Source organism: Somniosus microcephalus, unplaced genomic scaffold (genome assembly GCF_052327205.1).
Source record: "Somniosus microcephalus isolate GS21.2 unplaced genomic scaffold, FLI_Smic_1.0 unresolved_chr2, whole genome shotgun sequence".
Classification (NCBI taxonomy): domain Eukaryota; kingdom Metazoa; phylum Chordata; class Chondrichthyes; order Squaliformes; family Somniosidae; genus Somniosus; species Somniosus microcephalus.
In genome coordinates this window covers 92,340,629-92,363,781 of record NW_028225180.1, presented here as the reverse complement: position 1 = coordinate 92,363,781, position 23,153 = coordinate 92,340,629, and the positions used below count along the sequence as shown (strand labels likewise).

General features: G+C 64.9%; 1 protein-coding gene across 2 annotated transcripts in view; it reads left to right on the top strand.

Moving 5' to 3' along the window:
- Window positions 1-20,209, top strand: part of otub1b (OTU deubiquitinase, ubiquitin aldehyde binding 1b) — a 29,121-nt gene extending 8,912 nt beyond the window's left edge. For both annotated transcript variants that reach the window (XM_085976362.1, XM_085976363.1), the window contains 5 exons: window positions 10,984-11,082; window positions 14,628-14,746; window positions 17,515-17,599; window positions 18,248-18,442; window positions 19,928-20,209. In XM_085976362.1, the coding sequence (XP_085832488.1) occupies window positions 10,984-11,082; window positions 14,628-14,746; window positions 17,515-17,599; window positions 18,248-18,442; window positions 19,928-20,125 (696 nt within the window). In that variant the 3' untranslated portion in view covers window positions 20,126-20,209. The remainder of the gene's footprint in view (window positions 1-10,983; window positions 11,083-14,627; window positions 14,747-17,514; window positions 17,600-18,247; window positions 18,443-19,927) is intronic.
- Window positions 20,210-23,153: the final 2,944 nt, after the last annotated feature.

Sequence of the window (23,153 nt, the reverse complement as noted above, 5' to 3'; positions counted from 1 at the left end):
GGCTCTCCGGGTTGCGGGGAGCAGGGGGGCGGTGGTGGTCCTCGCTGTCCTGGGCTCTCCGGGTTGCGGGGAGCAGGGGGGCGGTGGTGGTCCTCGCTGTCCTGGGCTCTCCGGGTTGGTGTGAGCAGGGGGGCGGTGGTGGTGCTCGCTGTCCTGGGCTCTCCGGGTTGCGGGGAGCAGGGGGGGGCGATGGTGGTCCTCGCTGTCCTGGGCTCTCTGGGTTGCGGGGAGCAGGGGGGCGGTGGTGGTCCTCGCTGTCCTGGGCTCTCCGGGTTGGGGAGAGCAGGGGGGCGGTGGTGGTCCTCGCTGTCCTGGGCTCTCTGGGTTGCGGGGAGCAGGGGGGCGGTGGTGGTCCTCGCTGTCCTGGGCTCTCCGGGTTGGGGGGAGCAGGGGGGCGGTGGTGGTCCTCGCTGTCCTGGGCTCTCCGGGTTGCGGGGAGCAGGGGGGCGGTGGTGGTCCTCGCTGTCCTGGGCTCTCCGGGTTGGTGTGAGCAGGGGGGCGGTGGTGGTCCTCGCTGTCCTGGGCTCTCCGGGTTGGGGGAGCAGGGGGGCGGTGGTGGTCCTCGCTGTCCTGGGCTCTCCGGGTTGGTGGGAGCAGGGGGGCGGTGGTGGTCCTCGCTGTCCTGGGCTCTCCGGGTTGGTGTGAGCAGGGGGGCGGTGGTGGTGCTCGCTGTCCTGGGCTCTCCGGGTTGCGGGGAGCAGGGGGGGGCGATGGTGGTCCTCGCTGTCCTGGGCTCTCTGGGTTGCGGGGAGCAGGGGGGCGGTGGTGGTCCTCGCTGTCCTGGGCGCTCCGGGTTGGAGGGAGCAGGGGGGCGGTGGTGGTCCTCGCTGTCCTGGGCTCTCCGGGTTGGGGGGAGCAGGGGGGCGGTGGTGGTCCTCGCTGTCCTGGGCTCTCCGGGTTGCGGGGAGCAGGGGGGCGGTGGTGGTCCTCGCTGTCCTGGGCTCTCCGGGTTGGTGGGAGCAGGGGGGCGGTGGTGGTCCTCGCTGTCCTGGGCTCTCTGGGTTTGTGGGAGCAGGGGGGCGGTGGTGGTCCTCGCTGTCCTGGGCTCTCCGGGTTGCGGGGAGCAGGGGGTTGGTGGTGGTCCTCGCTGTCCTGGGCTCTCCGGGTTGCGGGGAGCAGGGGGGCGGTGGTGGTCCTCGCTGTCCTGGGCTCTCCGGGTTGCGGGGAGCAGGGGGGCGGTGGTGGTCCTCGCTGTCCTGGGCTCTCCGGGTTGCGGGGAGCAGGGGGGCGGTGGTGGTCCTCGCTGTCCTGGGCTCTCCGGGTTGGGGGGAGCAGGGGGGCGGTGGTGGTCCGCGCTGTCCTGAGCTCTCCGGGTTGCGGGGAGCAGGGGGGCGGTGGTGGTCCTCGCTGTCCTGGGCTCTCCGGGTTGCGGGGAGCAGGGGGGCGGTGGTGGTCCTCGCTGTCCTGGGCTCTCCGGGTTGGGGGGAGCAGGGGGGCGGTGGTGGTCCTCGCTGTCCTGGGCTCTCCGGGTTGGTGGGAGCAGGGGGGCGGTGGTGGTCCTCGCTGTCCTGGGCTCTCCGGGTTGGGGGGAGCAGGGGGGCGGTGGTGGTCCTCGCTGTCCTGGGCTCTCCGGGTTGCGGGGAGCAGGGGGGCGGTGGTGGTCCTCGCTGTCCTGGGCTCTCCGGGTTGGTGGGAGCAGGGGGGCGGTGGTGGTCCTCGCTGTCCTGGGCTCTCTGGGTTTGTGGGAGCAGGGGGGCGGTGGTGGTCCTCGCTGTCCTGGGCTCTCCGGGTTGCGGGGAGCAGGGGGTTGGTGGTGGTCCTCGCTGTCCTGGGCTCTCCGGGTTGCGGGGAGCAGGGGGGCGGTGGTGGTCCTCGCTGTCCTGGGCTCTCCGGGTTGCGGGGAGCAGGGGGGCGGTGGTGGTCCTCGCTGTCCTGGGCTCTCCGGGTTGCGGGGAGCAGGGGGGCGGTGGTGGTCCTCGCTGTCCTGGGCTCTCCGGGTTGGGGGGAGCAGGGGGGCGGTGGTGGTCCGCGCTGTCCTGAGCTCTCCGGGTTGCGGGGAGCAGGGGGGCGGTGGTGGTCCTCGCTGTCCTGGGCTCTCTGGGTTGCGGGGAGCAGGGGGGCGGTGGTGGTCCTCGCTGTCCTGGGCTCTCCGGGTTGGGGGGAGCAGGGGGGCGGTGGTGGTCCTCGCTGTCCTGGGCTCTCCGGGTTGCGGGGAGCAGGGGGGCGGTGGTGGTCCTCGCTGTCCTGGGCTCTCCGGGTTGGTGTGAGCAGGGGGGCGGTGGTGGTCCTCGCTGTCCTGGGCTCTCCGGGTTGGGGGAGCAGGGGGGCGGTGGTGGTCCTCGCTGTCCTGGGCTCTCCGGGTTGGTGGGAGCAGGGGGGCGGTGGTGGTCCTCGCTGTCCTGGGCTCTCCGGGTTGGTGTGAGCAGGGGGGCGGTGGTGGTGCTCGCTGTCCTGGGCTCTCCGGGTTGCGGGGAGCAGGGGGGGGCGATGGTGGTCCTCGCTGTCCTGGGCTCTCTGGGTTGCGGGGAGCAGGGGGGCGGTGGTGGTCCTCGCTGTCCTGGGCGCTCCGGGTTGGAGGGAGCAGGGGGGCGGTGGTGGTCCTCGCTGTCCTGGGCTCTCCGGGTTGGGGGGAGCAGGGGGGCGGTGGTGGTCCTCGCTGTCCTGGGCTCTCCGGGTTGCGGGGAGCAGGGGGGCGGTGGTGGTCCTCGCTGTCCTGGGCTCTCCGGGTTGGTGGGAGCAGGGGGGCGGTGGTGGTCCTCGCTGTCCTGGGCTCTCTGGGTTTGTGGGAGCAGGGGGGCGGTGGTGGTCATCGCTGTCCTGGGCTCTCCGGGTTGCGGGGAGCAGGGGGTTGGTGGTGGTCCTCGCTGTCCTGGGCTCTCCGGGTTGCGGGGAGCAGGGGGGCGGTGGTGGTCCTCGCTGTCCTGGGCTCTCCGGGTTGCGGGGAGCAGGGGGGCGGTGGTGGTCCTCGCTGTCCTGGGCTCTCCGGGTTGCGGGGAGCAGGGGGGCGGTGGTGGTCCTCGCTGTCCTGGGCTCTCCGGGTTGGGGGGAGCAGGGGGGCGGTGGTGGTCCGCGCTGTCCTGAGCTCTCCGGGTTGCGGGGAGCAGGGGGGCGGTGGTGGTCCTCGCTGTCCTGGGCTCTCCGGGTTGCGGGGAGCAGGGGGGCGGTGGTGGTCCTCGCTGTCCTGGGCTCTCCGGGTTGGGGGGAGCAGGGGGGCGGTGGTGGTCCTCGCTGTCCTGGGCTCTCCGGGTTGGTGGGAGCAGGGGGGCGGTGGTGGTCCTCGCTGTCCTGGGCTCTCCGGGTTGGGGGGAGCAGGGGGGCGGTGGTGGTCCTCGCTGTCCTGGGCTCTCCGGGTTGCGGGGAGCAGGGGGGCGGTGGTGGTCCTCGCTGTCCTGGGCTCTCCGGGTTGGTGGGAGCAGGGGGGCGGTGGTGGTCCTCGCTGTCCTGGGCTCTCTGGGTTTGTGGGAGCAGGGGGGCGGTGGTGGTCCTCGCTGTCCTGGGCTCTCCGGGTTGCGGGGAGCAGGGGGTTGGTGGTGGTCCTCGCTGTCCTGGGCTCTCCGGGTTGCGGGGAGCAGGGGGGCGGTGGTGGTCCTCGCTGTCCTGGGCTCTCCGGGTTGCGGGGAGCAGGGGGGCGGTGGTGGTCCTCGCTGTCCTGGGCTCTCCGGGTTGCGGGGAGCAGGGGGGCGGTGGTGGTCCTCGCTGTCCTGGGCTCTCCGGGTTGGGGGGAGCAGGGGGGCGGTGGTGGTCCGCGCTGTCCTGAGCTCTCCGGGTTGCGGGGAGCAGGGGGGCGGTGGTGGTCCTCGCTGTCCTGGGCTCTCCGGGTTGCGGGGAGCAGGGGGGCGGTGGTGGTCCTCGCTGTCCTGGGCTCTCCGGGTTGGGGGGAGCAGGGGGGCGGTGGTGGTCCTCGCTGTCCTGGGCTCTCCGGGTTGGTGGGAGCAGGGGGGCGGTGGTGGTCCTCGCTGTCCTGGGCTCTCCGGGTTGGGGGGAGCAGGGGGGCGGTGGTGGTCCTCGCTGTCCTGGGCTCTCCGGGTTGCGGGGAGCAGGGGGGCGGTGGTGGTCCTCGCTGTCCTGGGCTCTCCGGGTTGGGGGGGAGCAGGGGGCGGTGGTGGTCCTCGCTGTCCTGGGCTCTCTGGGTTGGTGGGAGCAGGGGGGCGGTGGTGGTCCTCGCTGTCCTGGGCTCTCCGGGTTCGGGGGAGCAGGGGGGCGGTGGTGGTCCTCACTGTCCTGGGCTCTCTGGGTTGGTGGGAGCAGGGGGGCGGTGGTGGTCCTCGCTGTCCTGGGCTCTCCGGGTTGCGGGGATGCGGGGAGCAGGGGGGCGGTGGTGGTCCTCGCTGTCCTGGGCTCTCCGGGTTGCGGGGAGCAGGGGACGGTGGTGGTCCTCGCTGTCCTGGGCTCTCCGGGTTGGTGGGAGCAGGGGGGCGGTGGTGGTCCTCGCTGTCCTGGGCTCTCCGGGTTGCGGGGAGCAGGGGGCGGTGGTGGTCCTCGCTGTCCTGGGCTCTCCGGGTTGCGGGGAGCAGGGGGGCGGTGGTGGTCCTCGCTGTCCTGGGCTCTCCGGGTTGGGGGGAGCAGGGGGGTGGTGGTGGTCCTCGCTGTCCTGGGCTCTCCGGGTTGCGGGGAGCAGGGGGGCGGTGGTGGTCCTCGCTGTCCTGGGCTCTCCGGGTTGGGGGGAGCAGGGGGGCGGTGGTGGTCCTCGCTGTCCTTGGAGGCTCTCTGATTGAGCTGGGTGCCAGGTTCCGCTCTGCGATTCCGCTGCCCTCGGGACGTGTCTGAAATGAGATTCGAAAATGCCGGTGGCCGTTCAGCGCCTGACAGAGACAGGGTAATGAGGAGGCGAATCGTGGAACGGTGCGGTCCCCCCTCTCCACGGCCGGGTTACAACACCCACCCCTGCTCTCGCCCAGGCCGGGCTGGTGTGTTAGCGACTCCTTCCTCCTGGTGTGGATTGCAGCCGAGTCCGATCCTGACGCCCTCTGTCCAGCACCAGTTGCTGGGTGGGAAGCACGAGGCCAATCGTGGGAGCCCTCGCCCCACATTGCTGTCCCAGACCCCGGCTGTGTCCGTGCGGGCCCCGGAGCCTGAGTGTCAGTGCGGCCCCAGAGCCTGAGTGTCAGTGCGGCCCCAGAGCCTGAGTGTCAGTGCGGCCCCAGAGCCCGGCTGTGTCAGTGCGGGCCCCAGAGCCTGAGTGTCAGTGCGGGCCCAGAGCCTGAGTGTCAGTGCGGCCCCAGAGCCTGAGTGTCAGTGCGGCCCCAGAGCCTGAGTGTCAGTGCGGCCCCAGAGCCTGAGTGTCAGTGCGGCCCCAGAGCCTGAGTGTCAGTGCGGGCCCCAGAGCCCGGCTGTGTCAGTGCGGGCCCAGAGCCTGAGTGTCAGTGCGGGCCCAGAGCCTGAGTGTCAGTGCGGCCCCAGAGCCTGAGTGTCAGTGCGGCCCCAGAGCCTGAGTGTCAGTGCGGCCCCAGAGCCTGAGTGTCAGTGCGGCCCCAGAGCCCGGCTGTGTCAGTGCGGGCCCCAGAGCCTGAGTGTCAGTGCGGGCCCCAGAGCCTGAGTGTCAGTGCGGCCCCAGAGCCTGAGTGTCAGTGCGGCCCCAGAGCCTGAGTGTCAGTGCGGCCCCAGAGCCTGAGTGTCAGTGCGGGCCCCAGAGCCTGAGTGTCAGTGCGGCCCCAGAGCCTGAGTGTCAGTGCGGGCCCCAGAGCCTGAGTGTCAGTGCGGCCCCAGAGCCTGAGTGTCAGTGCGGGCCCAGAGCCTGAGTGTCAGTGCGGCCCCAGAGCCTGAGTGTCAGTGCGGGCCCAGAGCCTGAGTGTCAGTGCGGCCCCAGAGCCTGAGTGTCAGTGCGGGCCCCAGAGCCTGAGTGTCAGTGCGGGCCCAGAGCCTGAGTGTCAGTGCGGGCCCAGAGCCTGAGTGTCAGTGCGGGCCCCAGAGCCTGAGTGTCAGTGCGGGCCCCAGAGCCTGAGTGTCAGTGCGGCCCCAGAGCCTGAGTGTCAGTGCGGCCCCAGAGCCTGAGTGTCAGTGCGGGCACAGAGCCCGAGTGTCAGTGCGGGCCCCAGAGCCTGAGTGTCAGTGCGGCCCCAGAGCCCGGCTGTGTCAGTGCGGCCCCAGAGCCTGAGTGTCAGTGCGGGCCCCAGAGCCTGAGTGTCAGTGCGGGCCCAGAGCTCGGCTGTGTCAGTGCGGGCCCAGAGCCTGAGTGTCAGTGCGGGCCCCAGACCCCGGCTGTGTCAGTGCGGCCCCAGAGCCTGAGTGTCAGTGCGGGCCCAGAGCTCGGCTGTGTCAGTGCGGCCCCAGAGCCTGAGTGTCAGTGCGGGCCCCAGAGCCTGAGTGTCAGTGCGGGCCCAGAGCTCGGCTGTGTCAGTGCGGGCCCAGAGCCTGAGTGTCAGTGCGGGCCCCAGAGCCTGAGTGTCAGTGCGGCCCCCAGAGCCTGAGTGTCAGTGTGGGCCCCAGAGCCTGAGTGTCAGTGCGGCCCCAGAGCCTGAGTGTCAGTGCGGCCCCAGAGCCTGAGTGTCAGTGCGGCCCCAGAGCCTGAGTGTCAGTGCGGCCCCAGACCCCGGCTGTGTCAGTGCGGCCCCAGAGCCTGAGTGTCAGTGCGGCCCCAGAGCCTGAGTGTCAGTGCGGCCCCAGAGCCTGAGTGTCAGTGCGGCCCCAGACCCCGGCTGTGTCAGTGCGGCCCCAGAGCCTGAGTGTCAGTGCGGCCCAGAGCCTGAGTGTCAGTGCGGGCCCCAGAGCCTGAGTGTCAGTGCGGCCCCAGAGCCTGAGTGTCAGTGCGGCCCCAGAGCCTGAGTGTCAGTGCGGCCCCCAGAGCCTGAGTGTCAGTGCGGCCCCAGAGCCTGAGTGTCGGTGCGGCCCCGGAGCCTGAGTGTCAGTGCGGGCCCCAGAGCCTGAGTGTCAGTGCGGCCCCAGAGCCTGAGTGTCAGTGCGGCCCCAGAGCCTGAGTGTCAGTGCGGGCCCCAGAGCCTGAGTGTCAGTGCGGGCCCAGAGCCTGAGTGTCAGTGCGGCCCCAGAGCCTGAGTGTCAGTGCGGCCCCAGAGCCTGAGTGTCAGTGCGGCCCCAGAGCCTGAGTGTCAGTGCGGGCCCCAGAGCCTGAGTGTCAGTGCGGGCCCAGAGCCTGAGTGTCAGTGCGGGCCCAGAGCCTGAGTGTCAGTGCGGGCCCAGAGCCTGAGTGTCAGTGCGGCCCCAGAGCCTGAGTGTCAGTGCGGGCCCAGAGCCTGAGTGTCAGTGCGGGCCCAGAGCCTGAGTGTCAGTGCGGGCCCAGAGCCTGAGTGTCAGTGCGGCCCCAGAGCCTGAGTGTCAGTGCGGGCCCCAGAGCCTGAGTGTCAGTGCGGCCCCAGAGCCTGAGTGTCAGTGCGGGCCCAGAGCCTGAGTGTCAGTGCGGGCCCAGAGCCCGGCTGTGTCAGTGCGGGCCCAGAGCCTGAGTGTCAGTGCGGGCCCAGAGCTCGGCTGTGTCAGTGCGGGCCCAGAGCCTGAGTGTCAGTGCGGCCCCAGACCCCGGCTGTGTCAGTGCGGCCCCAGAGCCTGAGTGTCAGTGCGGCCCCAGACCCCGGCTGTGTCAGTGCGGCCCCAGAGCCTGAGTGTCAGTGCGGGCCCAGAGCCTGAGTGTCAGTGCGGCCCCAGACCCCGGCTGTGTCAGTGCGGCCCCAGAGCCTGAGTGTGTCAGTGCGGGCCCCAGAGCCTGAGTGTCAGTGCGGGCCCCAGACCCCGGCTGTGTCAGTGCGGCCCCAGAGCCTGAGTGTCAGTGCGGGCCCCAGACCCCGGCTGTGTCAGTGCGGGCCCCAAAGCCTGAGTGTGTCAGTGCGGCCCCAGACCCCGGCTGTGTCAGTGCGGCCCCAGACCCCGGCTGTGTCAGTGCGGCCCCAGACCCCGGCTGTGTCAGTGCGGGCCCCAGAGCCCGGCTGTGTCAGTGCGGGCCCAGAGCCCGGCTGTGTCGGTGCGGCCCAGAGCCTGAGTGTCAGTGCGGCCCCAGAGCCCGGCTGTGTCGGTGCGGCCCCAGAGCCTGAGTGTGTCAGTGCGGCCCCAGAGCCTGAGTGTCGGTGCGGCCCCAGAGCCTGAGTGTCGGTGCGGCCCCAGAGCCTGAGTGTCAGTGCGGGCCCAGAGCCTGAGTGTCAGTGCGGGCCCAGAGCCTGAGTGTCAGTGCGGGCCCAGAGCCTGAGTGTCAGTGCGGGCCCGGAGCCTGAGTGTCAGTGCGGCCCCGGAGCCTGAGTGTCAGTGCGGCCCCAGAGCCTGAGTGTCAGTGCGGCCCCAGAGCCTGAGTGTCAGTGCGGCCCCAGAGCCCGGCTGTGTCGGTGCGGCCCCAGAGCCTGAGTGTCAGTGCGGCCCCAGAGCCCGGCTGTGTCAGTGCGGGCCCCAGAGCCTGAGTGTCAGTGCGGCCCCGGAGCCTGAGTGTCAGTGCGGGCCCAGAGCCTGAGTGTCAGTGCGGGCCCAGAGCCTGAGTGTCAGTGCGGGCCCAGAGCCTGAGTGTCAGTGCGGGCCCCAGAGCCTGAGTGTCAGTGCGGGCCCAGAGCCTGAGTGTCAGTGCGGCCCCGGAGCCTGAGTGTCAGTGCGGGCCCCAGAGCCCGGCTGTGTCGGTGCGGCCCCAGAGCCTGAGTGTCAGTGCGGGCCCAGAGCCTGAGTGTCAGTGCGGGCCCCAGAGCCTGAGTGTCAGTGCGGGCCCAGACCCCGGCTGTGTCAGTGCGGCCCCAGAGCCTGAGTGTCAGTGCGGCCCCAGAGCCTGAGTGTCAGTGCGGCCCCAGAGCCTGAGTGTCAGTGCGGGCCCAGAGCCTGAGTGTCAGTGCGGCCCCAGAGCCTGAGTGTCAGTGCGGGCCCAGAGCCTGAGTGTCAGTGCGGCCCCAGAGCCCGGCTGTGTCAGTGCGGGCCCCAGAGCCCGGCTGTGTCAGTGCGGCCCCAGAGCCTGAGTGTCAGTGCGGCCCCAGAGCCTGAGTGTCAGTGCGGGCCCAGAGCCTGAGTGTCAGTGCGGGCCCCAGAGCCCGGCTGTGTCAGTGCGGCCCCGGAGCCTGAGTGTCAGTGCGGGCCCAGAGCCTGAGTGTCGGTGCGGCCCCAGAGCCTGAGTGTCAGTGCGGGCCCCAGAGCCTGAGTGTCAGTGCGGCCCCAGAGCCTGAGTGTCAGTGCGGGCCCCAGAGCCTGAGTGTCAGTGCGGGCCCAGACCCCGGCTGTGTCAGTGCGGGCCCCAGAGCCTGAGTGTCAGTGCGGGCCCAGACCCCGGCTGTGTCAGTGCGGGCCCGGAGCCTGAGTGTCAGTGCGGGCCCCAGAGCCCGGCTGTGTCAGTGCGGCCCCGGAGCCTGAGTGTCAGTGCGGCCCCAGAGCCTGAGTGTCAGTGCGGCCCCAGAGCCTGAGTGTCAGTGCGGCCCCAGAGCCCGGCTGTGTCAGTGCGGGCCCAGAGCCTGAGTGTCGGTGCGGCCCCAGAGCCTGAGTGTCAGTGCGGGCCCCAGAGCCTGAGTGTCAGTGCGGCCCCAGAGCCTGAGTGTCAGTGCGGGCCCCAGAGCCTGAGTGTCAGTGCGGCCCCAGAGCCTGAGTGTCAGTGCGGGCCCCAGAGCCTGAGTGTCAGTGCGGGCCCCAGAGCCTGAGTGTCAGTGCGGGCCCCAGAGCCTGAGTGTCAGTGCGGGCCCCAGAGCCTGAGTGTCAGTGCGGGCCCAGACCCCGGCTGTGTCAGTGCGGCCCAGAGCCTGAGTGTCAGTGCGGCCCAGAGCCTGAGTGTCAGTGCGGCCCAGAGCCTGAGTGTCAGTGCGGCCCCAGAGCCTGAGTGTCAGTGCGGCCCCAGAGCCTGAGTGTCAGTGCGGGCCCCAGAGCCTGAGTGTCAGTGCGGGCCCCAGAGCCTGAGTGTCAGTGCGGGCCCGGAGCCTGAGTGTCAGTGCGGGCCCAGAGCCTGAGTGTCAGTGCGGGCCCAGAGCCTGAGTGTCAGTGCGGGCCCAGACCCCGGCTGTGTCAGTGCGGGCCCGGAGCCTGAGTGTCGGTGCGGCCCCAGAGCCTGAGTGTCAGTGCGGCCCCAGAGCCTGAGTGTCAGTGCGGCCCCGGAGCCTGAGTGTCAGTGCGGGCCCCAGAGCCTGAGTGTCAGTGCGGCCCCAGAGCCTGAGTGTCAGTGCGGGCCCAGAGCCTGAGTGTCAGTGCGGCCCCAGAGCCTGAGTGTCAGTGCGGCCCCGGAGCCTGAGTGTCAGTGCGGCCCCAGAGCCTGAGTGTCAGTGCGGCCCCAGAGCCTGAGTGTCAGTGCGGGCCCAGAGCCTGAGTGTCAGTGCGGCCCCAGAGCCTGAGTGTCAGTGCGGGCCCGGAGCCTGAGTGTCAGTGCGGCCCCAGAGCCTGAGTGTCAGTGCGGCCCCAGAGCCCGGCTGTGTCAGTGCGGGCCCCAGAGCCTGAGTGTCAGTGCGGCCCCAGAGCCTGAGTGTCAGTGCGGGCCCCAGAGCCTGAGTGTCGGTGCGGCCCCAGAGCCTGAGTGTCAGTGCGGCCCCAGAGCCTGAGTGTCAGTGCGGCCCCAGAGCCTGAGTGTCAGTGCGGCCCCAGAGCCTGAGTGTCAGTGCGGCCCCAGACCCCGGCTGTGTCAGTGCGGGCCCAGAGCCTGAGTGTCAGTGCGGCCCAGAGCCTGAGTGTCAGTGCGGGCCCAGAGCCTGAGTGTCAGTGCGGGCCCCAGAGCCTGAGTGTCAGTGCGGGCCCAGAGCCTGAGTGTCAGTGCGGCCCCAGAGCCTGAGTGTCAGTGCGGGCCCCAGAGCCTGAGTGTCAGTGCGGGCCCCAGAGCCTGAGTGTCAGTGCGGGCCCAGAGCCTGAGTGTCAGTGCGGCCCCAGACCCCGGCTGTGTCAGTGCGGCCCCAGAGCCTGAGTGTCAGTGCGGCCCCAGACCCCGGCTGTGTCAGCGCGGGCCCCGGAGCCCGGCTCCTGGTTCAGCCACTCGCTGAGCTGTCAGATTTAATTTTATTTCTCTTCCCCGGTTTCCGTCTCCCGAGCCAAGCTGGAGTGTGGGAGCTGTGGCTATGCTCCCCCTCTCCCCTCCCTCCCTCGCTCTGTTGGGTTATGTCGGTGGGCGGGAGCAGGTTTGGAATTCCCCACGCAGCCTGTGACGGATTGTGTCCCTCCCTCCCTCAGATTGCCACAACAAACCCGCTGGTCTCGGACAAGTTAGAGCTGTCGGTGCTCGATAAAGAGTATGCAGAGGATGACCAGGTTTATCAGTTAAAGGTCAAGGTGAGTGCGGTCACTGCGTGAGGAGGCGGAGTCGGTGGGAGGGTGGGCACATGGAGGGGAGGAGGGGGTTGAAACTTGGACGCTTTTGCGTACTGAACCTGTTCCGCGCAGACCAGCCCGAGCTTTAATGCCCTGAGTTATTTCCCTCACCAAGTCTCTGTGGTACGTGGGCAGGTCTTACTTGTGACTCCCTACCGGTTAGATGCAGCGGGTTGGGGGGGGAGGTGGCATGAGGGGGCCACACACCAGACAGCTCCCGCCGGATGTCACCCGTGTTCAGATGCTTTGGGCTCCGCTCACAGGAGCTGTGTGGAGTGGAGTTCGAACCCACAATCTGCCCACTCTGCCGGGAGCGCTCGCGTCCTTCCCCCCCCCCCCCCCCCCCCCCCCGTGTGTTGATATGGTGTTTTATTATTGATGCGCTATCAACAATACCAAAGACTACGAAATGGACTTATATGAAGTAGGCTTTTATTGACTAAGAACTAGAGCATGCCTCTGCTAGTGAATCCATCCTAAGAGCTCCCGGGGGAAGGGTGGTGAGTCACCTTTATACCCGGGCTTAGGGGTGGAGCCAGGGGCTGAGACATGCCTGGACTTGCACAGGGTTAACAGTGGTTTACCACACAGGCATGTACAGGTTAACAGTGGTTTACCACAATTATCTCTCGCACACAGTGAACTCAAGTACAGAAGCTGTTATTTGGCCAATGTGGCAGCCATTTTTTCCACACAAAATCATGCAAACAGCGATTAAATGAATGCCCGCTGGCTCTGTGTTTTGGTGGGTGTTTGAGGGACGAACGTTGCTCAGGACGGCAGGGAGGACTCCCCTGCTGCTCTTCAAATGGTGCTGTGGGACCTTTAACACCCGCCTGAGCATGGAGACGGGGCCTCGGCTTAATGGCACCTCCGACAGTGCGGTGCTCCCTCACTACTGTCCCTCCGACAGTACGACCCTCAACTGCAGTGCTCCCTCAGTACCACCCCTCCGACAGTGCGGCACTTCCTCAGTACTGCCCCTCCGACAGTGCGGCGCTCCCTCAGTACCGCCCCTCCGACAGTGCGGCACTTCCTCAGTACTGCCCCTCCGACAGTGCGGCGCTCCCTCAGTTCAGCCCCTCTGACAGTGCGGCGCTCGCTCAGTACCACCCCTCCGACAGTGCGGCGCTCCCTCAGTACTGCCCCTCCGACAGTGCAGCGCTCCCTCAGTACCGCCCCTCCGACAGTGCGGCGCTCCCTCAGTACCGCCCCTCCGACAGTGCGGCGCTCCCTCAGTGGCGCTCCCTCAGTACAGCCCCTCCAACAGTGCGGCGCTCCCTCAGGACAGCCCCTCCGACAGTGCGGCGCTCTCTCAGTACTGCCCCTCCGACAGTGCGGCGCTCCCACAGTACCGCCCCTCCGGCAGTGCGGCGCTCCCTCAGTACCGCCCCTCCGACAGTGCGGCGCTCCCTCGGTGCCGCCCCTCCGACAGTGCGGCGCTCCCTCAGTGCCGCCCCTCTGACAGTGCGGCGCTCCCTCAGTGCTGCCCCTCTGACAGTGCGTCGCTCCCTCAGTGCTGCCCCTCCGACAGTGCGGCGCTCCCTCAGTACAGCCCCTCCGACAGTGCGGCGCTCCCTCAGTACCGCCCCTCCGACAGTGCGGTGCTCCCTCAGTACCGCCCCTCCGACAGTGCGGCGCTCCCTCAGTACTGCCCCTCCGACAGTGCGGCGCTCCCTCAGTACTGCCCCTCCGACAGTGCGGCGCTCCCTCAGTGCTGCCCCTCCGACAGTGCGGCGCTCCCTCAGTGCTGCCCCTCCGGCAGTGCGGCGCTCCCTCAGTACCGCCCCTCCGACAGTGCGGTGCTCCCTCAGTACTGCCCCTCCGACAGTGCGGCGCTCCCTCAGTACTGCCCCTCCGACAGTGCGGCGCTCCCTCAGTGCTGCCCCTCCGACAGTGCGGCGCTCCCTCAGTGCTGCCCCTCCGACAGTGCGGCGCTCCGGCAGTGCGGCGCTCCCTCAGTACCGCCCCTCCGACAGTGCGGCGCTCCCTCAGTACCGCCCCTCCGACAGTGCGGCGCTCCCTCAGTACCGCCCCTCCGACAGTGCGGCGCTCCCTCAGTGCTGCCCCTCCGACAGTGCGGCGCTCCCTCAGTACCGCCCCTCCGACCGTGCGGTGCTCCCTCAGTACCGCCCCTCCGACAGTGCGGCGCTCCCTCAGTACTGCCCCTCCGACAGTGCGGCGCTCCCTCAGTACTGCCCCTCCGACAGTACGGCGCTCCGGCAGTGCGGCGCTCCCTCAGTACCGCCCCTCCGACAGTGCGGCGCTCCCTCAGTACCGCCCCTCCGACAGTGCGGCGCTCCCTCAGTACCGCCCCTCCGACAGTGCGGTGCTCCCTCAGTGCTGCCCCTCCGACAGTGCGGCGCTCCCTCAGTACCGCCCCTCCGACCGTGCGGCGCTCCCTCAGTACCGCCCCTCCGACAGTGCGGCGCTCCCTCAGTACTGCCCCTCCGACAGTGCGGCGCTCCCTCAGTACTGCCCCTCCGACAGTGCGGCGCTCCCTCAGTACCGCCCCTCCGACAGTGCGGTGCTCCCTCAGTACTGCCCCTCCGACAGTGCGGCGCTCCCTCAGTGCTGCCCCTCCGACAGTGCGGCGCTCCCTCAGTACCGCCCCTCCGACCGTGCGGCGCTCCCTCAGTACCGCCCCTCCGACAGTGCGGCGCACCCTCAGTACTGCCCCTCCGACAGTGCGGCGCTCCCTCAGTACTGCCCCTCCGACAGTGCGGCGCTCCCTCAGTACTGCCCCTCCGACAGTGCGGCGCTCCCTCAGTACTGCCCCTCCGACAGTGCGGCGCTCCCTCAGTACTGCCCCTCCGACAGTGCGGCGCTCCCTCAGTACTGCATGGGGGAGTGTCAGCCTGGATTATGGGCTCAAGTCTCTGGAGTGGGGCTCAACCCCACAACCTTTGGACAAAAAGATGAAGCTAAGCTGAAAGTTAAGCGTGTTCACTGGTCTAGGTGAGATTTGATTGTGTGTTTGTAGATCTGCTCCTGAACAAGTGGCTTCTGATGTTACGTCCGGGCCTGTAATAGCTGATTGATGCCACCAGAAAGCAGTGTCAGTTCATGCAGCTCTGTGGATCCTCCAGTGGTGACGAGGTTCTGCAGCTCGCTGTCACGTATCTGTGACCTAGGTTATGATCCCAATGTGATGCCCTTCTCGGTTGAATTTCCCACTGCTTGTCCAGTCGCAGACTTGCCAATACCAACGTGGCCATTCTTCATCGTTTGGGACCAGACAGGTAGTGGGAAATTTGACCGAGAAGGGCATCACGGTGGTGCAGTATCCGGCGGGGAGTGCCCAGGACTGTGAACCCTGACATGAGTTTCCCCCTCCCTGACTGGGTAACTCCGCTCGGGAGCAGTACTCCACCCGGGGGAGTTCCTGTTCTGAGAGTTTCTAACCACACTGTACATTGAAACACTGCGCTGGGCGGGGAGGTGGGAGGTAGACAGAAACCCCACTCGGGCTCCTTTTAATGTCTGTATCCTTGTTTCCTAACCAGGACTTGCACAACAGGTATTGCTGCATACGGAAGACCAGACCAGATGGCAACTGTTTCTACCGAGCTTTCGGCTTCGCTCACCTTGAGGCGCTCCTCGAGGACAGCAAAGAGTTACAGAAGTATGAGTCCCCCCCCCCCCCCCACACCAACCCCCCCCCGTGCCAGCCCCCCCCCACACACCAACCCCCCCCCCCCACACCAACCCCCCCCCGTGCCAGCCCCCCCCACCAACCCCCCCCGCGCCAGCCCCCCCCCCGCGCCAACCCCCCCCCCGCGCCAGCCCCCCCCCACACACCAGCCCCCCCCGCGCCAGCCCCCCCCCCCCACACACCAGCCGCCCCCCCCCCCCGCGCCAGCCCCCCCCCACTCCAAGCCCCTGTAGCATTCGCCCATTCAGAGCTCCAGATGTTTCTCTGGTTCTGCTCCACCCGGTTCTGTTCTGATTTTTTTGGTGTTTTTAAAAAAAAAATTCTCACCAATTTTCCCCTCCAGCTCCCAAGCCCCGCTCTGTTACCGTGGGGACGGGGGCCAAGCCCCGCTCTGTTACCGTGGGGACGGGGGGGGCGAAGCCCCGCTCTGTTACCGTGGGGACGGGGGGGGCAAAGCCCCGCTCTGTTACCGTGGGGACGGGGGGGCAAAGCCCCGCTCTGTTACCGTGGGGACGGGGGCAAAGCCCCGCTCTGTTACCGTGGGGACGGGGGGGCAAAGCCCCGCTCTGTTACCGTGGGGACGGGGGGGCAAAGCCCCGCTCTGTTACCGTGGGGACGGGGGGGGCGAAGCCCCGCTCTGTTACCGTGGGGACGGGGGCAAAGCCCCGCTCTGTTACCGTGGGGACGGGGGGGGGCGAAGCCCCGCTCTGTTACCGTGGGGACGGGGGGGGCAAAGCCCCGCTCTGTTACCGTGGGGACGGGGGGGCAAAGCCCCGCTCTGTTACCGTGGGGACGGGGGCAAAGCCCCGCTCTGTTACCGTGGGGACGGGGGGGCAAAGCCCCGCTCTGTTACCGTGGGGACGGGGGGGCAAAGCCCCGCTCTGTTACCGTGGGGACGGGGGGGGCGAAGCCCCGCTCTGTTACCGTGGGGACGGGGGCAAAGCCCCGCTCTGTTACCGTGGGGACGGGGGGGGCGAAGCCCCGCTCTGTTACCGTGGGGACGGGGGGGGCGAAGCCCCGCTCTGTTACCGTGGGGACGGGGGGGCAAAGCCCCGCTCTGTTACCGTGGGGACGGGGGCCAAGCCCCGCTCTGTTACCGTGGGGACGGGGGCCAAGCCCCGCTCTGTTACCGTGGGGACGGGGGCCAAGCCCCGCTCTGTTACCGTGGGGACGGGGACAAAGCCCCGCTCTGTTACCGTGGGGACGGGGGGGGCGAAGCCCCGCTCTGTTACCGTGGGGACGGGGGGGGCAAAGCCCCGCTCTGTTACCGTGGGGACGGGGGGGCAAAGCCCCGCTCTGTTACCGTGGGGACGGGGGGGCAAAGCCCCGCTCTGTTACCGTGGGGACGGGGGCAAAGCCCCGCTCTGTTACCGTGGGGACGGGGGCCAAGCCCCGCTCTGTTACCGTGGGGACGGGGGGGGCGAAGCCCCGCTCTGTTACCGTGGGGACGGGGGGGCAAAGCCCCGCTCTGTTACCGTGGGGACGGGGGCCAAGCCCCGCTCTGTTACCGTGGGGACGGGGGCCAAGCCCCGCTCTGTTACCGTGGGGACGGGGGCCAAGCCCCGCTCTGTTACCGTGGGGACGGGGACAAAGCCCCGCTCTGTTACCGTGGGGACGGGGGGGCGCCAAGCCCCGCTCTGTTACCGTGGGGACGGGGACGAAGCCCCGCTCTGTTGACGGGGGGGCGCCCCGCTCTGTTACCGTGGGGACGGGGGGCAAAGCCCCGCTCTGTTACCGTGGGGACGGGGACGAAGCCCCGCTCTGTTGACGGGGGGGCGCCCCGCTCTGTTACCGTGGGGACGGGGGGCAAAGCCCCGCTCTGTTACCGTGGGGACGGGGGGCCAAGCCCCGCTCTGTTACCGTGGGGACGGGTGGGCCAAGCCCTGCTCTGTTACCGTGGGGACGGGGGCCAAGCCCCGCTCTGTTACCGTGGGGACGGGGGCCAAGCCCCGCTCTGCGGGGGCGGAACCCTGCGATGTTACCGTGGGGACGGGGGCGGAACCCTGCGATGTTACCGTGGGGACGGGGGGGGCCAAGCCCTGCTCTGTTACCGTGGGGCCGGGGGCGGGGCCCCGATCTACGGGGGCGGAACCCTGTGATGTTACCGTGGGGACGGGGGCGGATCCCTACGATGTTACCATGGGGACGGGGGCGGGGCCCCGCTCTGTTACCGTGGGGACGGGGCGGATCCCCGCGATGTTACCATGGGGACGGGGATTAACAGCCCAGCTCCGACCTGTGCTCCGCCAACATCCGTACTTCAGCTGGAGTCCCTGAACTGGAAGCCTGGCCGCTGTACATCCCCTGCCCCGCCCCGCCCAATCCGTGTCCGGGTCGAAGCTGGGACTGTGACTCTGCTGGTCACTGGATGAAGTGTGTGGTTGTTTCTGTGCTGCCGTGGTGGTGGTGGAGGGACTGAGTGTAGTTCACTCCACTCACTGGCTGCTGATTAATGCTCCCGTCTGTTTGATTAATCCCCAGGCCGTGCTGAGTTAGTGGGGGGGGAGCGGATCAGCCAGAGCTCCTGCTCCTGACCAATTTCCAGTGACCGCTGTTTGTGTGGGTGTTAGCTGTGATGCACTCTCAGTCGAATAGCCTGCATGCTTGCTGCTCACACCCATGAGGAGCTGGCAATGTATTTACCCATTGAGTGGTGGCAGGGGAGATTTTGGAGGTTTTTGACTCGGGTTTCTTTAATTAAAAAAGCTTAACTCTTTTTTTCACCAATTGCCTTTCAGATTTAAAGCTATCGCCTCCAAAAGCAAGGAGGCGCTGGTGAACCAGGGATTCACTGAATTCACGATCGAAGATTTCCACAACACGGTGAGGGGTCTGATGGCCATGGCCAGCTGGGGGCCGCGTCACCCCAGTCACCGGGGGGTGGGAAATGGAACCAATCTCCCGGCTTCAGTCGGTTATGGGGCAGAGCAGAGGGAGTGTTAATCTGCACCCGGCCTGGGAATGTCTCAGACTGATTGGGGGGGGGGGGGGGGGCGCTGTGGAGGAAGTCCCGGAAAAAGCTGCTCCTCACCCCTTCCCCCTCCCTCCCCCCTTTCTCAATTGGGGGGTCATTGAATCTATTTTAAGACCGAGATGGATAGATTTTTGTTGGGCAAGTATATCAAGGAAAATGGAGCAAAGGCGGATAAATGGAGTTGTGCAGATCAGCCGTGATCTAATTGAATGTTGGGACAAACTCGAGGGGCTGAATGGCCTCCTCCTGTTCCCATGTTAAGCCATTCTGCTATGGTGAAGCTGTGTTGCTTTAAAACGCTGAAGTCTAATGATTAGACACAGTCTCGGGTCAGTGCCTTGAATTGCTCAGGAAACGTTCTGCGGATTGGGAAGTGCCTGTAAGTTTCAGGCTGCAGCCCAGGGTCAGCCGGCATTAAGTGACGGCAGGAGAGTGATATATTCCGTTCGATCGCACCCGCTTTATTCTTAGGCCCAGTTTTGCTGTTTGGTTTGCAGTTCATGGATGTGATTGACCTGGTGGAGAAGCAGGGCTCCTTGGCTAACCTGCTGACAGCATTCAATGACCAGAGCATGTCCGATTACCTGGTGGTTTACCTGCGGCTCCTCACCTCCGGCTACCTGCAGCGTGAGTCAGCGTTCTTCGAGCATTTCATCGAGGGAGGCCGGACAGTGAAGGAGTTCTGCCAGCAGGTGAGGTTTAGTCGTCGCATCGACCCCCTCGCTCCCCTCAGAGTTACTGCGTCTCTCTCCTCGCGCTTGTATATCCAGATATCTGCCCTGTAAACAACTGATGATCCCAGTAAACACTACATTGCCCAGGGAGAAGTGGCGCTGCATAGCATTCCTCTCCCAGGGCCACTTTGGGACTGAAAACTAAAGACCGCAGGGGTATTGAAGGGTGTTGGTGTTCTGAGCAATGCCGAGGGGTTGTTGGGGGGGGGGGGGGGGGGGGGCGGTGTGGCAGTTACAAAGCTGCAGTATTTACAGAAACAGGCCATTCGGCCCCACTGCTCTGTGCCAGTGTTTCTGCTCCACACCAGCTGCCTCCCACCCTCTTCATCTCCCCCTATCACCATATCCTTCTATTCCTTTCTCCCTCATGTGTTTATCCAGCTTCCCCTTAAATCCATCTCTGCTATTCGCCTCAACCACTCCCTGTGGCAGCGAGTTCCACATTCTCCCCACTCTCTGGGGAAAGAAGTTTCTCCTGAATTCCCGATTGGATTTATTAGTGACCGTCTTATATTGATGGGCCCTAGTTCTGGTCTCCCCCACAAGTGGAAACATCTTCTCCACGTCGACCCTATCGAACCCCTTCATAATGTTAAAGACCTCGATCAGGTCACCCCTCAGCCTTCTTTAGAGAAAATATCCCCAACTTGTTCAATCTTTCCTGATAGTTATAACCTCACAGTTCAGGTATCGTCCTAGAGGTGGATGACACGGATCAGCCTGTGGGGGAGGGGGCGAGGGAGAGGTTGGGGGAGGGAGAGGGTGAGGGAGAGGGGAAGGGGAGAGAGGTGAGGGAGAGGGGAAGGGGAGAGAGGTGAGGGAGGGGAGGGGGCTTTTGAGTAGGTTGGTTCTGAGCTCTAAGCGCCCACGGCCGTTGTGGATGATTGTGCTGTAGCGCCTGAATGTGCCGCAGTGTCTGAGCGCAAAGCATCGACCGGCTCCACAGGCAGACACAGCAGCGGCCGTGAACCAGGAGGGTGATGTTGATTGAGGGGGGAATGTTGTCCAAGACCCCCAGAAGAGATCCCTGCTCTGGTGGGGCTAGCAATCCCCACCAATCTTCCCTTTTTTTGGGGGGGGGTGCGGCCCACTCACAAAATGCGCAAAACTTTACATTGCGAAAGCCGGTCCCAAGCTGTGTGGGAGGAGGGGTGCGTGGCCGAGCACCTTACAGGGAACATCCCCCCCCCCCCCCCCCAACCCCTGTATTGGCAGACGGGGCCTCGCTATACTGTCTCCTGAGGGACGGCCCTTCCGACACTGCAGTCGTTCTGGACCGGAGTAGATGGTGGGAGGCGTCCCCAGGGTCCGAACCCCAGCACACAAGTTCAGGAGAGGAGGGAAGAATACTTGGATGGGGAAGGGGCTGTGGGGTGGCGGGGGGGGGGGGAAGGAATGGGGTTGTTACAGAGTTTGCTCATGAGACCCTATCCCTGTCCCCAGGAGGTGGAGCCGATGGCCAAGGAGAGCGACCACATTCACATCATCGCGTTGGCCCAGGCGCTGGACACCTCGATCCGAGTGGAGTACATGGACCGCGGAGAGGGCAACTCCACCAACCAGCACATCTTCCCCGAGGGCTCGGAGCCAAGGGTCTTCCTGTTGTACAGGCCGGGACATTACGACATTCTCTATAAATAGGTGTACAGATCGAAGCGTACAGAAAAAAGACAAAAAACAAGTTATTGTACAGAGTTACGTGGTTGTAAATGATAGTCAACCTTCGTTACACGAGCCGGCGTCTTATTAAAAGGAACCAGTCACTGAACCCTCGCCGCCCGCTCCCCCTCGCCGCCCGCTCCCCCTCGCCGCCCGCCCCCCCTCGCCGCCCGCCCCCCCTCGCCGCCCGCCCCCCCTCGCCGCCCGCCCCCCCTCGCCGCCCGCTCCCCCCCTCGCCGCCCGCTCCCCCCCTCGCCTCCCGCTCCCTTCTTCCACTTTTTAAAATTAAACTCTTAAGTTTTGCGCTTCCTCCCTCCATCTCCTAGACGTCGCTGATGGTACCCCAACGTTGGCACTCGCCATCCGCCGCCAGCTCGCCCAAGTGCCATCGGGCTGTTTGGCCAGGGTGGGCATTGCAGCCAAGCTCCACCCCCCCCGGGTGTCTGCACTCGATTTGACCGCAGCACCTCCCTCGCCCAGGTCTTGCTGATACCAGCCAGCTCGGCGCGGGGTAACCTTTGGTCCATGAGTGGAGCCCCCTCAGTCCACTCCTGGCAGCCTCTGGACCCGGTTCTTGAGCTGCAGCCTGACATTTCTGCCGGCGCTCCAGCTGACCTCAGCAGCTGCAATGACCTGGAGTTACTGTTCAGACAAGCGGCCTTAAAGGGACAGGCCAGGTTTGCGGCTAAACATCACACCCACGTTCCAGACACGAGGGCGGGAGGGGGGCTGAGATCAGATACGAGCAGGGAGTGATCAGAGAACATTTCCACTTCAGCTCTGAGAGTTGGGGGGAGGGGGAGGACGTGGCCTTAACGTCGGGGAGTTGGAAGTATTTTTATTGACAATGAGACGGCGATGGAATCAGGAGGAGGAGGACACGTTCTGTCTACCCAAGGTGTGATACATCATCCAGAGCTGGGAAAAGGCACGGGTTTCTTATAAACAATCTGCTTCTCGGCATCTCTGAGTTGAGGTTTCCGTGGAGGTGGCAGATTCTTCGTCACTGATCCACCTCTGCGCAAGAGGCTGTCAGTTAAATCGCTGCAATTTGTTTTTTAACAAGGGCAGAAAGTGACTGCTTCCCTTCAATAAATCAGCTCTGTAATGTCCGTGTGTAATTGAGACACGGACTGCAGAAGTTGGTTATAACAGGTGTTTACTGAATGGAGACAAAACTGGAACTACTATACAAAGTTACTACACAGGCTTATATACCGGGGTGGTCACTACTGGTACTGCAGTATACAGGGGCTGCAGAATATAGTTCCTTCTTCAAGGTACATACACTACAATTCCTCCCCTTTTAGCTAAACAGTACATAACATTCGATTAATAATTAAATAACATATTTACAATTACAGTTGCTATATACATTAGCTGAAGTTAATTATAAATTCAGTCTTTGAGGAGGCTTCCTGATTCTGTCCGGATAACGCCTCTTTGGGGTATCAGGTTCTTCTGGCAAAGTTGATTCGGGATCAACGTCGTTGTTTGGTTCGTCTGCTTCCAATATCACCGATTCTGAGGTAGATGCAATTGGTACTTCGGTTTCATCACCAGGTGTATAGGATCGTGGTGTAGATCTGACATTTTCCAGTGACTCTAGAATCTGGTCAGCATGGCGTCTTACAATGCTCTCTCCAACGTCCACGGTATACATTAGAGGTCCTTGCCGTGTGCAGATCGTTCCTGGCTGCCATTTCTCTGCGGTAGTCCCGGGCCAAAACTGGTTGGCCTTTCATTCATATTCTGAAACTGCCTGTTCTCCACATCTCTTCTGGTGTTTGGCTTAACCAAATCCAAGCGGCATAAGAAATAGCAGGAGTAGGCCAATCGGCCCCTCGAGCCTGCTCCGCCATTCAATAAGATCATGGCTGATCTGATCCTAACCGCCAATCCACTATCACAGAACCATCTCCTGAATCTAACAGAATTAGACACACGAAATAGGAGCAGGATCAGGATCAGGCTACACGGCCCCTGGGCCCGCTCCGCTACCCACAGGGCCATGACCGATCCGAACCTAGACTCATGTCCAAATTCCTGCCCGCTCCCCGTAACCCTTAATTCCCTTCTAGGAAACTGTCTATTTCTGTTTTAAATTTATGTAATGATGTAGCTTCTACAGCTTTTTGGGGCAGCATATTCCATGGACCTACCACCCTCTGAGTGAAGTAGTTCCTCCTCATCTCAGTTTTGAAAGAGCAGCCCTTATTCTAAGACTATGCCCCCTGGTTCTAGTTTCACCCATCATCGGGAACATCTTCCCCGCATCCACCTGATCCAACCCCTTCACAATCTTATATGTTTCAATAAGATCGCCTCTCATTCTTCTGAACTCCAATGAGTAGAGTCCCAATCTACTCAACCTCTCCTCATATGTCCATCCCCTCATCCCCGGGATTAACCGAGTGAACCTTCTTTGTACTGACTCGAGAGCAAGTATGTCCTTTCTTAAGTATGGACACCAAAACTGTACACAGTATTCCAGGTGCGGTCTCACCAATACCTTGTGCAACTGAAGCAATACCTCCCTATTTTTATATTCTATCCCCCTAGCAATGAAAGCCAACATTCCATTGGCCTTCTTAATCACTTGCTGCTTTTGAGTTTCGTGCACCAGGACCCCCAGATCCCTTTGTACTTCAATACTTTCCAGTTTCTTGCCATTAAGATAATAACTTGCTCTACGATTTTTCCTGCCAAAGTGCATAACCTCACACTTTCCAGTATTGTATTCCATCTGCCAAATCTCTGCCCACTTACTTAGCCTGTCGATGTCCCCTTGCAGGTTTTTTATGTCCTCCTCACTCACTACTTTCCCTCCCATCTTAGTATCATCTGCAAACTTTGATATGTTACACTCGGTCCCCTCCTCCAAATTGTTAATATAGATTGTAAAGAGTTGGGGACCCAGCACTGACCCCTGCGGAACACCACTAGTTACTGATTGCCAGTCTGAGAATGAACCATTTATCCCAACTCTCTGCCTTCTGTTAGATAGCCA